We start from the raw sequence: 15,231 nt of genomic DNA, 5'->3' as shown, positions 1-15,231 counted from the left end.
CACCTACATGGTGAAGACCACAAAGCTCCAAAGGGGGTTGAGGACTATTTCCTTATATTGCAATAGAAGGGATGCCAGTATAGACTGAGTTTAAACTATAGAAGCATGGAGGTGGGGACAGGTACTAACACACACACACACACACACACACACACACTTCTCCTTTTTTGAAAATGGAAGGATCCAGCTGGGTGTGGTGGCTCACTCCTGTAATCCCAGTGGCTTGGGAGGGGGAGACAGGAGGATCATGAATTCAAAGCCAGCCTCAGCAGCGAGGCCCTAAGCAACTCAGGAAGACCCTGCCTTTAAATAAAATACAAAAAAGGGCCGGGGATGTGGTTCAGTGGTTAAGGGCCCCTGGGTTCAATCTCCAGGACCAAAACAGAAAAGGAAAAGGAAAGAAGATGGAAGGATCCAGATTACAGGCCACGTGGCTGGGCGCTACAGTGTGTTTTTTAAAGCAAGACATGCAAAACAACAAACACCCCCCCGCCAGGGGTGGACCAAGCAGCTGGGATCTGCCTGCAGTCCCAGAACCAGGGGGAGGGTACACTGCCAAGGTCGGGGCCCAGGCCATGGCTGACCACTGGTGACCTCAACACTCAAGCCCCCAAGCAGGTTAGCACCCCGGCAGGCCTTCAGTCTTTTTCTCTTCTCGGTTTCCCTGTATTGTCTTCCATGTCAGTTTACATGGTTTCCTGCTGTGCTTGTTATTTCATATTTTAAAATAATTTTAATATTTTTTACTAATTTTTTTCCTCTTTCCTTCTCTCCTTTATATTCTACCCCTTTTATTGTTTGCTTTCTCTTCTGTTCCTATTCATTCCCCAACATTTTTTTTCATTTTTTCTCTCTTGTCTTTTTCCTTCTATTTTTTTAATGTAGTTTACTGTTGATTTTACTTCCCTATAATCTGACTTTTCAGCATATCATCACCCCCTTTCTTCTCCTCAGTTAATGGAGAGGCAGAGATCATTTGCCCCACTGTATACTATCTCCAAGAAACACACCTCACAAGCGGAGGCAGCAACAGACTCTTAGGTGAAAGGGTGGAAGATGATCCTCCATGTCCATGGAGACTGACGGCGAGGTGGAGCCACGCTCATGTCCCAGTCAAAGCAGATCCCAAGCCCAAATCAGAAGGAACAAAGAAGGTCTTCACTACTCATAAAGGGAACAATCCAACCAGAAGATATAATAATTGTAAATACTTATGTTCTGGATGCTGGGCTCCAACATTTCATAAAACAAAAATTACTAGGTATAAAAGGACTAACCCCGATCCAGTATTAGTGGGAATTTCAATATGCCTCTCTAACTAATAGGTCATCCACACAGAAAAGCAACAAGAACACATCAGATTTAGACCTTATTTTACAGATAAGTTGAACTTAACAGACATCTACCAAACATGTTATCCCATGACAACTAAATGAACTTTATTTTCAACTGCTCGAAAATTGATCATATATTAGGCCCTAAAGCAAGTCTTAGCTAATATAAAAAGGAAAGAAATTATATCTTGTATTTTTTCAAAAAATAATGGAATGAAATTAGAAATCAACAAAAAAACTACAAAGACTATACATACTTTGAACACTACAATCTTGAATGATGAGTGGGTCACTGAAGAAATTAAGGGGGAAATTTAAAAATACCTAGAATCAAACAAAGATGAAAACACATCAGAGCACCATCTCTGGATGCACAAGGCAGCACTAAGTGGGAAGTTTATAGCTACGAGTACTTCCATTTAAAAATAGGAATCTCAAACAACCTAATGATACATCCACATGTCTTAGAAAAACACAAACAAACCGATCCTAGTTGTCCGGAAAGAAATAAGGGTTAGAGTATTATCAACTAAAAGAATACCAAGAATCAATGAACTGGCATAAATTGAAAAAATAAACAAGGTTAATAAACCTCTAGCCAAATTAACCAAGTCAGAGAAAACCCAAATTAATCACATTAGATGAAAATGGAAGAATTACAACACACACAACTGAAATTCAGAGAATCATTAGGAGATAGATATTTTGAAAACATACATGCCAATAAACTGAAAAGGCTAGAAGAAATGGACAAATTTCTAAACATATATGCCCCTACCAAAACTGAACCAAGAAGAGAGAAAAAACCTAACAGACCAACTATAACAACTGAGGTTGGAACAGTAATAAAAAGCCTCCCAACAAAGAAGAATTCAGGAACTGGCCAATTCACAGTTGAGATGCTGGGAGCCACAGCTAAGTAGGAATGGATTTTCCCAGAACGTGCATGTAGAGTGCCGGTGAGAGTTCGGAAATAAAGAGTTGCTGTTTGAATCTACAAGGCTGTGAGTGGCTCGTGATTTTGTGCCCAGGCAGACTGGTGCATTGAATTTTATCAGAGCATTAAAGGAGAATTAATGCCAATACTCCTCAGATTATTCCATGAAGTTGAAACTCATTCTAACTTCCAAACTCATTCTACAAGCCTGTACCACCTTGATAGCAAAAACAGATAAAGATACTTCAAGAAAAGAAAACTACAGACCAATATCATTGATGGAACATAGACACAAAAATCCTCAATAAAATATTAGCAGCAAATCAAATTCAACTACACACTAAAAAAGATTATTTACCTTGATCCAGTTGGTTTCATTCCAGTGATACAAAGGTGGTAACACACGGAAACCAATAAATGAATTAAACCAGATAAGTAGAAGCAAGGACAAAAATCATCTCAAAAGATGCAGAAAAGGCCTTAGGCAAAATCCAACACCTTTCATGATAAAAACCCTGAATAAATTAGGGATAGGAGGCACTCACCTCAGTATCAAAAGATACCTGTCTACCTATCTCAGGTCCAAAGATAACATCATACTGAATGGGTAAAAACGGAAAAATGTTTCCACTAAGACCAGGAACAAGACACGATGTTCATTCTCAGCACTCCCATCAATACAATACTTGAAATTTTAGCCAGAGAAATTGAGCAAGAGAAAGAAATACAGATAGGAAAGGAAAAAGTCAAACTTTCCCTATTTGCAAATGATGTGATCCTACACTTTGAAGATCGTAAAAGTCCTTCCAGAAAACTTTTCGAGCTGATAAATTTAATAAAGTAACAGGATACAAAATCAACATACAAAAATCAATATTCTATACACAAATAATGAATTCACTGAGAGAGAAGTCAGGAAATAATCCCATTCACAATGCATTCACAAAATGAAATACTTGAAAATAAACCTAACCAAGGAGGTGAAAGCTCTCTACAATGAAAATCATAGAACCCTAAAAAAGAAACTGAAGAAGCCTCTCAAAGATGAAAAGACCTCCCATGTTCATGGATAGGCAGAATTAACATTGTTAAAACAGCCATATTTCCAAAAGTGATCTACAGAGTCAATGCAATCCCATCAAAACACCAATGATGTACTACTCACTAGAACTAGAAAAAGCAATCCTAAAATTCACAGGGAAGATCAAAGATCAGAAGAGACACAGCAAAAAGAGCAAAGCTGGCGGCATCCCAATACCCAATTTTAGTAATACCTAAAACAGCAAAGAACTGGCATAAAACCAGACACGCAGACCCGTGGAACAGGACAGAAGACAGTGCTCTCACTCTGCATAAAGGTGCCAAAACATTTCAGTGAAATGCTCAGCCTCTTCAACACATGGTGCTGGGAAGACTGGATAGCCACCTCTCACTCTTACAAAAGTAAACACAAAGTGGATCAAAGACCTAACTGTAAGATCAGAAATATTTCAAATATTAAGAGAAAAAAATAGAGGAAACATTTCAACACATAAGCATAGGCAAAGACTTCCTGAAGAAGACCTCTATAGTTCAGGAAATACAGAGAACTGATAAACTGGACAGCATCAAATTAAAAAGCTTCAATATGGAGGTTCCTTGAAAAGCTACAAACAGATGGGTCATATGATCCAGCTGTACCACTCCTTGGTAAATGTCCAACAGAATTCAAGTCAGCTTATCTTAGAGATACATGCATACCTGTGTTCACTGCAGCATGGTTCACAATAGCCACATTATGGAATCAGCCTAGTTGCTGTCAACAGATAAATGAACAGAGAAAATGTGCAGGTATGTGTACATATTACATATACACACAGTGGAATTTTATTCAGCCATAAAGAAGAATGAAATTATGTCATTTGCAGGAATATAGACGAAACTAGAAAACATAATTTTGAACAAAACAAATCAGACTCATAGAAAAAAGTATTAGATCTTTTTTTTCAAATGTAGAAGAAGTAAAAAACAAGAAAACAGGGGGATTTCCTGAAATTAGAAGGAAGACCAGTAGGAGAGAGAAGGCGACCAGAAAGAGGGAGGGAGGTGGTGGGGAGGTACTAGGGAGGGAAACCGATCAACTGCATTTTCATCAATGCACAGTAAAATGTGCCATTCTGTATGATTAATATACACCCCAAAATAATACTAATAATGTAAGATGATGATATTAAGGGAACTAAGTGGGTAGTACACAGGAATTTTCTGTAATATCTTTGCAACTTTTTTGTTGATCTAAAATGATGCCAAATAAAAGGTTAAATAAGAAAAAGAGTAACTGGGGCTGGGGATCAGAGGCAGAGCACTTGCCTAGCACATGTGAGGCACTGGGTTTGATCCTTAGCACCGCATAAAAATAAAGACATTATGTCCATAACTACAAAAAAATTTTAAATAAAAATAAAAACCCTGTTCCCGACAGGGTGAGGGAGAATACTGGGTAAAAGAGACAGGGGTCCAAGCCCCACACCTTTAAATAAATATACCTGGTTTGGGACACTTGGCCTTAAAGCTATGTGAAAATTCTATGTAAAGAGAAAAACAAAATTATAAATATTAATGCAAAACAGTGAAAGAAAAATAAGAATGTCAAATTAGTAAGTATATGCTCATTATTTCCTAACTTTAAAACAGTTATGAATCTGTTCTCATACTTCCCTAATGGGATATACCTTAAGAACTTGCTGTGTGTGCACACTGTGGGAGCATGCACGGCTGGTGCTGCTGGCAGCCGTGATCTGGGGCAGCAAATGGAAGAGGTGCCTGAGCAAAATCAAAGCTCACAGGCAGAACCTTCAGTCCTAAAGCTCAACTGGAAGCATCGGCAGGAACTCAGGATGTATTTTCTCATGCAGAACTGTAAGTCCCTTCTTTGTGCAAGGAAAACACCCAGAACCCAGGACTACGCCAGAAGCAACAAGCAGCCAGCCAGGCTCTTAGGGAAGGAGCAGCTGCAGGGGAAAACACAGGCGGCCTGAACACCCCGTAGCAGCCAAAGAAGCGTGAAGTCCCTGGGCTGTGCTGAAAGGCCTCCAGAAGGCAGCTCCTCCAGGCTGGCCCGCCTCTTCTGTGGGGGCTGCAACTCTGGGTAAGCAAAGCCAGGGATGGGGAAGGAGGCTGAAGTGCCTCGTCACTGCCCTGCAACCCTAATGAGAAGCAGCTGTGGCTGCATGACCAGCAGAGCACCAGGCAGACACGGCAGAGATCTAAGACCACCCACAACACTCTGACCAAACAGCCTGAATCCACTGGGTCCTCTAGGACAGGTGTCAGGGCACGAAGAGGAAGAACGTGGCAAAACACACCACAGGGGCCCAGCCAACAACGCCGAATGGCGTCACACTCCAGAGGACAACCAGGCCAGCTGCACCACCACACGCGTGTCCGGGGAGGGCTGCAGGCTTGGAGCAGGCGACTGCAGCGCAGGGTGTGATCTGCACCCTGACTCCAACCAACCAACCAGAAAGCTAGGCACCAAGCTGAATACTTGGCGACATCAAGGGATCCCTGTTAAGTTCTTCTATATGTGATAATGGGAATTTGTTCATTTGTTTTTTTAAAGAGTCTTCAACTTCTCAAGATACATACACAACATATGTACAGAGGAAACACCTTCTCTGGATCTGAAAACAGCCAGGAGCAGGTCACAGTAGGCTGAGCCGGCGGCAGCTGAGAGGGTAGGCACAGGGCCTACGCTATGACTACTCCTCCCACTTGTCTAAGGGTCTGACATGAGGAGGAGCGTGCTTGGGAGGAGAACAAGACTGCTTCAGAGCCGCAGGCGTGGAGAGACCTTCGGCTCCAACCCCACAGGTAAGAGAACTGACAAGAAAAGGTCACTGGCACAGAAGCCGCAGCTCCTCCAGCTCCACCTCCTGGGGTGGACCGTCAGCCAGCTGTGCCCTAATGTAGCTGAGCAGAACCCCAGCCAGCAGCCCCCCCACAACGGCCACTCACGGCTGACCCTTCCAAAGCACACACAGAGGGGGTGCTCACATGTGCACACCAACACACCAACGGAGGGGTGCATACATGCACGCACAAACATGCGAACACATGCGTGTGGACATGCCAACACACAAGAAGAAACAGACACAAACACACCAACAAACAGGAAACACACATACACAGAAACACACCAACAAACACGGGGGTGCATGCATGTACAATGGAACACACCCAGGTGGGGTACACGTGCATACAGGCAAATACACCGACACACAGAGGGGAAGCATATGTGTACATGGGAACACAATAGCCCACAGGGGCACAAGAACATACATACAAACACACCAACACACAGGGAGCATGTTAATACGAACATGCCAACACAGAGAGAGGAGAACACTCACACACACCAATATGCCAAAAGAGGGGGTACACAACGTGCAAGAAAACACAAAAAGGGGGCATGCCCACATACACGTCAAAACAAACAGCACATGCATACATGAGAACACACAAAACACAGGAATGCACACACATACACATCAACATATCAACACGTGTCAGACATGTGCATGCGAGCACACAAAAGAAGGGAACATGCACACAAACATGTCAAAACACAGGGGCACACAGTACATGTGAACACACCAACACACAGGTTGCACACACAGTTACTCTAACACAGGCAGGGAGTACCATCCTATACACAAAATCACCAACACACATGAGATACAGGCACATACACTCAAGCATTCCTATACACAGAGCTGCACACATGAAACATGTAAATACACCCACATGCAAGGGGTGCATGAACGTACATAACAAACAACAGGGTGGACACGCACAGGTGGTAACATGCCAACACTCTGGGCACACACCTGTACACATGAACACATCACCACAGAGGAGGCCCACACATGAAAAACCATCACACACAGAGGGTGCACATACGCACACCCAAACATGCCAACACACACAGGGTGGCCCACACATCTACCCGTGAAAATACCAGCACATGGGGGCACACCCATGTAAAGAGGAACATAAACACCCATGGGGCACATGCATACATGCAAAAATCACAAGAGGATGTCCAAACACACCAAAACACAGAAGGGTACATGCATGACACAGGTACAAGCCAATACATTCACAGGGGAGTGCCAACATACGGAGCACACACATGTACACATGAACAGGACTACACACTTACAGGCACACATGCCTGGGAACACTGTAACCACCTGAGGTGCACGTTCAGGTCCATGCCAACACAAATGGGGCACACACACGTACGTGCAAATGTGCAACAGACAGAACACCTACATGCACACACACCAACACCGGGCCCTGGCTCGCACACTCTGATGGGTCACACCGCGGGGCACACTCGCGCCCAGCATCAGGACTCACCGTGCTTCTCGCTGTCCTCAAGCTCCAGCGCTGGCGCCTAAGAAAGAAAGGGACCAAGAAAAAGAAGACGCTGGCAGCTGAATTCTCAGAAATGACACTTGTGAACTCAAAACAGGAAGGGTCAAATTAAAGAAAGTAGAAAAGTAACCCAAAAATCGGAAAAGTCTGTCTACGTAAGTCTAAAAGCTGGAGCACTGACGTGAGGTTTGTGTGTAGTTACTCGAAACACCACCCTTTGTGAACTGACCATTTCAATTTCGGACATTTCGGAGATCTGAGGGGCAGCCTCCACCACAAACTGATCATCATCTTCATTGTCTGAATTCTGTGAATCTATAATCACATTTGAGACGGTTTTACCACTCCCTGTCCTAAATAAGAAGAAACAAGATTACATCAGCAATGGCCCATCAGTACCAGGTTTTCCCCAACCCTGTCCAAGAGGTTACCTAAGAGGAAGTTCACCACCACCCCCCAGCCCCAGGGCCTGGCCGCATGGGCACGCCTCCCACCACGCCCCCTCCCTGCTGCACAGAGCTCCTGGCCACAGTCAGCCTCCCTCTACCCGCAAAGACCCGTGGCTTCTGCCTCCCCCATGTGTGCCCTACCCAGCGCTTCAGCCTCTGCCCTCTACCTGGAAGGCCTGGTCTCCAGGCACAAACCTCAGGCAGGGGTGGCATGGGCAGCCCCAAGGCCACAGCTGCCCCAGACCTCCCCTCTGCACAAAGCAGCTCCTCGGCGCCCCTCCTGTGGCACCTAGGCCCTGCTTGCCCGTGTCCCCACCATGGCCTGTATCCCTGCCCAGCACCCACTACACCCTTCCTGTCCACCCAAGTCCTGCCCTTGTTACGACTCGGCCAACATCCCACAGCCTGGCCCACCACCTTGACCTCCCAGGTGACCACCCGCTCTCACCCAGGTTCCCTCTGCGGAGGCCCTGGTCGCCTGCAGCTGGGCCATCAGCCCCTGACTTCAGCCCTCCCCAGGTGACTGCCCAGCAGGCTCCAGAGCATCCAGTTGCCACCACTCCAGAGGATGTGCGTGCGCATTCTCGCACACACCATCCTCCGCTGCTCTCACAGAGAAGCGCCTGGAAACAGGTCTCCACGTGCTGTCTCCTCGCCTGCCTGGGTTCCACCTGAAACCCAGCCTGACGGAGCCTGCCTGCGGCCTGCGCAGGACTTGCGACTTCTGGACAGCTGTGTGGCCTTTGGCAATTAAGCCTTTGACCCCTTCGACCCTATTTCACCCTCACGTCTTCCATCTAGAGACCACAGACTCGTAGCCCAACATGTCTCCTGAACCTCAAGAAGTGACCACACACAGACATGTGTCTCTCCTCCTCATCACCTGCCACGCACACTGCTCTACGGCCTGAAGCCAGGGCCCAACCTCGCTTTTCTCTTTCACTGCTCACCTGCCCATCTCTTGGCCCAGCCCCAACGCCCGTCCAACCCACAGCACACACACACAGTGGAGCCGATGGCCAACCTGGGCAACGGGGCCACCCAGCCAACTCGCCTTACCTGTCCATCATCAAGGTCTCCACACCCTCTTGCCGTTTGACCCGGGGAGGCGCCGGTCTAGCACTGCCAGGACGAGGTATTCTTCTAAACCCACCCAAACAATGGAAAATCAAAAGGACACAAAACGATGAACATTTCACACCGGACAAAAGAAAACTCAGACTCAGGTCAAGGCTAACTCCCATTCCACCTCAACATGCTAGTCAGGAGAGTGACAACACCCATTCACGTCACCCGGCTACCGACAGTCAGTACTCAGCCACAGGCGGCAATCTCCCCAAACCCACTCTGCACTACGTGCAGTTGCACAGCTCAGGAACAGAAAAATCACAGAAGCGGTGTTGGCTGCCTTCAATGCACACGATTCCACCTACTTCAGCTCAAGCACTGAGGAGCCGGCAGAGCACCACAGCAGGCCCCAAGCTGGCACTCCTCTCCAGCAGCAGAAAGCACACACCTGACACTGGAAGACAGCTCGATGGGGGCTTCTGGATTCTCGCACGCCTCGGATTTATCTTGGCCAGTAGCTCCAGTGTCTCCTTCTAAACAGGTACAATCCAGCCAGCAATTCAGAGAAAGAAACACAAAGAACAAGTGATATTTAATTCAAGATTAATTAAAAAATATTTAATTCGAATATAAATATTAATTCAAACATAAGTATTTGAAAAGGCAGCAAACAATTCCAAGTATAAATGAACTATTTTCTCAACCATCATTTTAATGAAGATAAGACAGACATGATATCTAAATTTAGTGAAGATTTTGGGAAATGATGTACTGAAACTCCGGAACAAACTGGTTCAGCTACTCAAGAAATAAAACTCAAAATATAGGTACAATTTAACTTAAAGGAAATACAAACTAAGAAAAACAATGGCCAGGTGTTGATGTACACCTGTCCAGATGCACACCCCTGTCAACGGGATGGCTCGGTGACTAAGTCCATCATGTTACCATCATGTGCCAGGCCCTTTGGTGCGAAACCACATTATCATGTTAACGCATGATGAATAACAGCACTTCAATAGCCTAGTGATCATGTCTACACTCACGCAGTCCCAGAGGAGATTACAAGCAATGGAATTACCAGTGCTTTTTATTTTCACACTCAGCTTTTTCTTCATTTTTAAATTTTCTACTTTTGGTTATGTACCACAGTATTTTTATAATCTGAATAAGTTTTCTTCACATTAGTTAAAAAAGATTTAATCAGCAAGTTACAAGCCAAACTACTAAGACAAATTTACTCCATTATTGAAAGAAATTTACACTTTAAAAAGTAGTAAAAACATCAAAATCTGAAAATTGGGAATGTACTATATACTCTGAGGAAAGAAACGTCCTGAAATGTATTCTTTTCAGGTGACTCACACACGTGGATTCCCACCGCCTATCACACCTTCAGTTGGTGCTGCAGTTGGGACCTGGACGCTCCCCCAGGCCCACGTGTTGAGGACATGCACAGTTGGGCATTGGTGAAAACTCCGAGGACCTCCCATCACTGGGGACATGTCCTTGAAGGGAACCCTGGTCCCCTCTTTTTGCTCCTCGGCCACAAGGTGAGGAGCTTTGACCCCCATGAGTTCCTGCCTTGTAACAGGCCCAGAGCAACAAGCCAATTGATCTTGGACTGACATCTCCGACACCATGATCCAAAGTAAACCTTTTCTCTCCATAAGTTGATTATCATCTTAGGTATTTGTCAGCGTAACAGAAAAGCGACAAACAAAATTGATAACTAAATAGTTAAGATATATTTCCTCAAAATAAATTACTTTCACTAGCGCAGTGTGTAAAGCAGATTTGAAGTGCGTTTCTTACCCACACACAGACACAAATACACCAAGTATACTTAAAGCCATTCTCACCTGCATCACTGATGGCGTCACCTAAAAAAAAGCACAAGAAAAAAATAATTTTCATATTAGTCAACCTCAATGCATCCAGTGGCCTGAACAGAATCCGAGGAGACACGTCCTGAGTTTGGACATCTACTGGGAAAGAGGCCATTTCCTCGCAGCCCTTCCTAGTGCCCCGGCTGCCGTCTCCTGCCATTTTCGACTGTGAATCATAAAATGCACTCCCATGAAAGCCGGAAGCAGGGATGTGAAGAGTGTATCACAGACAGAAACGAGGTAAAGCCCTACAGCCAGGAGGCCCTGGGAAGTGCCACCAGACAGCTCAGGCGGGTGCCAAGACGCTACACAGAACCAGGTAAGCTCGGCCATGCACCAGCTCCCTGAGGCCATCTCCCAGCCACACTCCTGCACTGCCCCAGGGTCCCTTCTCGAGAGCTACGCCTGGGGACACATGTGGCCCAAGCAGTCACAGGCAAGCTGCAGTGCCACAGGGCAGGGCAGGAGTGGATTCAAAGCTGAGACGAATCATCTTTTCATGACACTTTTTAAATACACGAACACACGAACACACGTATGGAAGGGCTGACACCAGGTGCATTTCCACGCTGGCCCGGACATCAGGTGGGGGCACCCAACCTCTAGCCAGGCCCAGTCCCACCCAGGCACGCAGAGATCAGCCCCACTCGCAGAGTGAAAGCGCTCCCCAGACACCTCGGGTCCACCTCACCCAGGACTTCCTGTGAACACTACAGCCTGAGAGCCCTCCAGGGGGTAGCTCTGGGCAGGGCAGCGAGCTCTGAGAGCAGCAGGCTTTCTATTCAGGGACCATCTATGGCAGCCCCAGAGTCATGAATGCTGCCACTTGCCCTCACACAGGATGCCGCCTGTTACCAGCAGTGGCCTCTGTCACTCATGGGAAAAGCCCCAGGGCAAACCCTACCCAGCTGCACCCATGGGAGCAGGCATAGTGCCCGGCAGTGGCCGACCCTGGGGCAGTCTCCTCCCCCCAGCAAGGTGCATGCTGGCCGTTCTTACCTTTCTGCTTTACTGCTGGGTCGGGCTCAACGCTCTCACGCCACAGAGTAGTGGAGTTATCATCTGAAACACTAGTTGAGTTAGTAATGGTTTCTTTGGTTCCTGACATAAAACAGTTTAAAATCGGTCACTCAGACTGTACCCTGAAGGGCTGGTGATCAGTGGCATCCCGAGCCCTCTGGGTTACAGCTAACCAGAGCTCACACGCCCACCTTTCCCCATGCCGCAAGTTGACCAAACTGACAAAAGCAGCTTTGAAAACAATCTAAAATGTTCCTCCTGCACTGTGGCTCTGGGATTGGGCACCAGACTGTGAGCAGGCCCCTCCCAGCCCACTGACCCAGGAGGGACTCTTGGGCCTCCCTGGGCAAAGCAGCCCGCATCCACCTCCACTTCTAGAACCAGTCGGACCCACAGAACCACTTGGTTCTGCTGGCTCCCACCACAGTCAGGCCCAGGAGCCGGCTGTTCCAGGAAAGCAGGAGGAAAAGAAAGGTATCCTGACACATGTACTCTCCTAGACATACTGAGAATCACAAAACAGGGTCTCATCACTGTGCTCTGAAGTCTTGAAAATAGAAAAGAAATGGAATACCTGAGAAATAAAATAAAATATTTCCCTATTAAAAACAAAAAGGGCACAGGAGGTGCTGGAGGAAGAGGTTTTGAATTATGGCAGGACCCAGAGCTGAAAAACCGACCCATGGTCCAAGACACACCACTGTCTAAATAAAGATGAAACTGGAAAAACATCCCCCAAACCCAATCCTAGATGTCTTAAAACCATTTAAAGAAATAGCTTACATCAGAATCAACCTGTCATTAACTAGCAAATAACTGCTTTATTTAGGTAATAGAATTACATTAAATTGATGGTATTTTCAAAATATTTTTTTTTAGTTGTAGATAGACCCAATATCTTCACTTTAAAAAAAAATGATTTGTATGTGGTATTAAGGATAGAACCCAGTGTCTCACTCAAGCTAGGCAAGTGCCGTACCACTGAGCCACCACCCCAGCCACATGACATACAGTTTTGAAGGAAATCTCTGTAAAAATTATGTTGATTTAAACAGTCTAACAGCTAATTACTTATGATGTTTCCTAAAGGGTAGCCAAAGAATGAATATAAAATATTAAGATCTAAAAATAAATATGTTTGGCAGTTGTAGATTTGTCAATTTTAGAATGAAGCACTCTAACAAACCTAAGTTGTCATATTTTACTTAAAAGTGTCCAAGATGTTCTATTTATTTACTTATTTATTTGCAGTACTGGGGATTAAGCTCAGGGGCACTCTACCCCTGAGTCACACACACTCAACACTTTATTTTTTTACGTTGAGACAGGCCCTCACTAAGTTGCTGAGGCTGGCCTTTAACATTCGACCCTCCTGCCCCAGCTCCCCAAGTTGCTGAGGTGTGTACAACTGGGCACAGCACAGATTCTCTGAATTCTATAGAACCCAGGATCATAGCAGGTCGATGCAAATGTACTGTCTTCTGTCTGGAGTTCAAGGAGATGAATTTATCTTTTCCAAGTTCTAGTGAATTCTTAAATAAGCTTTACTAAACCCCAAGTTCCCACAAACACAAAGGACATACAAATAGGCTATATACTCACTAAAAACACTACAATCAATTTTTACTCACAAAGGGCAAATCAACCAGTTTATTGAATAATACTTTTAAAAGACTAAAATAATGCACTTATTAAGAAATCAAAGTTACTATGCAGGGTGAAACAATCATTGCCTCCACATAATCTGCTATCTGGAACTATCTAGTAAGCAAGAAATCCCACAGGGAAGGACAGGGCCTTGGCACCAGACTTCCCAAGTTCAGACCCTGGGGCTGCCACTGGACACAGACCTGAGTTGCAGTCCATCAGGTCCTGTGACTGAAACCAGCCGCTGGATGGCTGCCCACAGAGCCGCTGCAGGCAGTCCCGACAGTCCGCCTTCTACAGCGGCCTCAGAGACTGCAGCCTCGTCAATTGGCTACTAAATGTCCTCACAGAACCAGGGGTTTTTAAACATGAAAAACATTTTGGAATAAAAATAGTTACTATTGGGAAATTATGATTCTGTTCAGTGAGGTAAGAATTCTGTGGCTATGTAGACCATCTCATTTTATTTTTTGAGCTGCATGCTGAAGTATTTAAAAATATATTATTAGGATGTTGCAATATGTCTTGAAATCATTCATAAAAATATAGAGCTAAAGTGAAGCATAATGTTGGAACCACTCAGCCTGGGTGAGTGCCTGAGTATAAATTGCACTATTCTTTCTACTTTCTTGTATTTTTCATGATAAAAAAAACTGGGGATATAAGTCAGTGATACAGCGGCATGCATGTGCGAGGCCTTGTGTTCAATCCTCAGCACCACATAAAAATATATAAACTAAATAAAGGTGTTGTATCCAACTACATCTAAAAAATAAATATATATATTTTTTTAAAAACTTAAACCATGCAACAAAAAGGAAAGAGGGCAAGAAGACCACGAGTTCAAAGCCAGCCTCAGCAAAAGCGAAGTGCTAAGCAACTCAGTGAGACCCTGTCTCTAAATAAAGTACAAAATAGGGCTGGGAGTGTGACTCAGTGGTCGAGTGCCCCTGAGTTCAATTCCTGGTACCAAAAAAAAAAAAAAAAGGAAATGAGAGAAACTAAGCAAAAGAAAGGTACAGTTTACATTCCAGAGAACTTGGAATTGTCATAGGTTAAGAAAAGGCACAGCCTACAGCTGGCATTACAACTTGGAGAGCAGGAAGAAACCATTCACACTTTAAAAAGGAACAGTTGAGTGCCTTTTTAAACTCTTCATCCAAAATGCAAAATGCTAAAAACAAGACCCACAAGTTCTCTTCGGACAACCTGAGACAGCAGGGTCAGCGGGCCTGGCAGGCCCCAGCACAGGCTCAGAGTCTTGGCGACTGAGCTGCATCAGCACACCACAGCTGCCTGCACCTGTTTTTCCCTTTTTGGCCCTGGGGATTGAACCCAGCGTGCTCTACCCCTAAGTGACATCCCCCACCTCACTGTTGTTTGTTTTCTTTTTTGAGAAAAGGTGTCACTAAATTGCCCAGATTGGCCTTGAACTTGCAATCCTCCTAACTCAGCCTCCTGAGTTG

At 45.2% G+C, this 15,231-nt stretch overlaps 1 protein-coding gene across 10 annotated transcripts in view; it reads right to left on the bottom strand.

The window, feature by feature from the left end:
• Positions 1-15,231, bottom strand: part of TRAF3IP1 (TRAF3 interacting protein 1) — a 56,901-nt gene that overhangs the window by 26,290 nt on the left and 15,380 nt on the right. For 7 of the 10 annotated variants that reach the window (XM_081260977.1, XM_081260984.1, XM_081260986.1 and 4 more), the window contains 6 exons: positions 12,098-12,199; positions 11,072-11,092; positions 9,658-9,742; positions 9,201-9,284; positions 7,922-8,045; positions 7,675-7,711 (listed from right to left, as the gene is read on the bottom strand). The exons of 1 other annotated variant lie outside the window; for it this stretch is intronic. In XM_081260977.1, coding sequence (XP_081117103.1) covers positions 7,675-7,711; positions 7,922-8,045; positions 9,201-9,284; positions 9,658-9,742; positions 11,072-11,092; positions 12,098-12,199 — 453 coding nt within the window. The remainder of the gene's footprint in view (positions 1-7,674; positions 7,712-7,921; positions 8,046-9,200; positions 9,285-9,657; positions 9,743-11,071; positions 11,093-12,097; positions 12,200-15,231) is intronic. 2 more of the 10 variants (XM_081260979.1, XM_081260983.1) reach the window with 1 other exon arrangement.

Source organism: Spermophilus citellus (genome assembly GCF_964194105.1).
Source record: "Spermophilus citellus genome assembly, chromosome: 11".
NCBI lineage: Eukaryota > Metazoa > Chordata > Mammalia > Rodentia > Sciuridae > Spermophilus > Spermophilus citellus.
The sequence above is the reverse complement of the archived record's forward strand: the minus strand, read 5'-3'. Positions and strand labels throughout refer to the sequence as shown.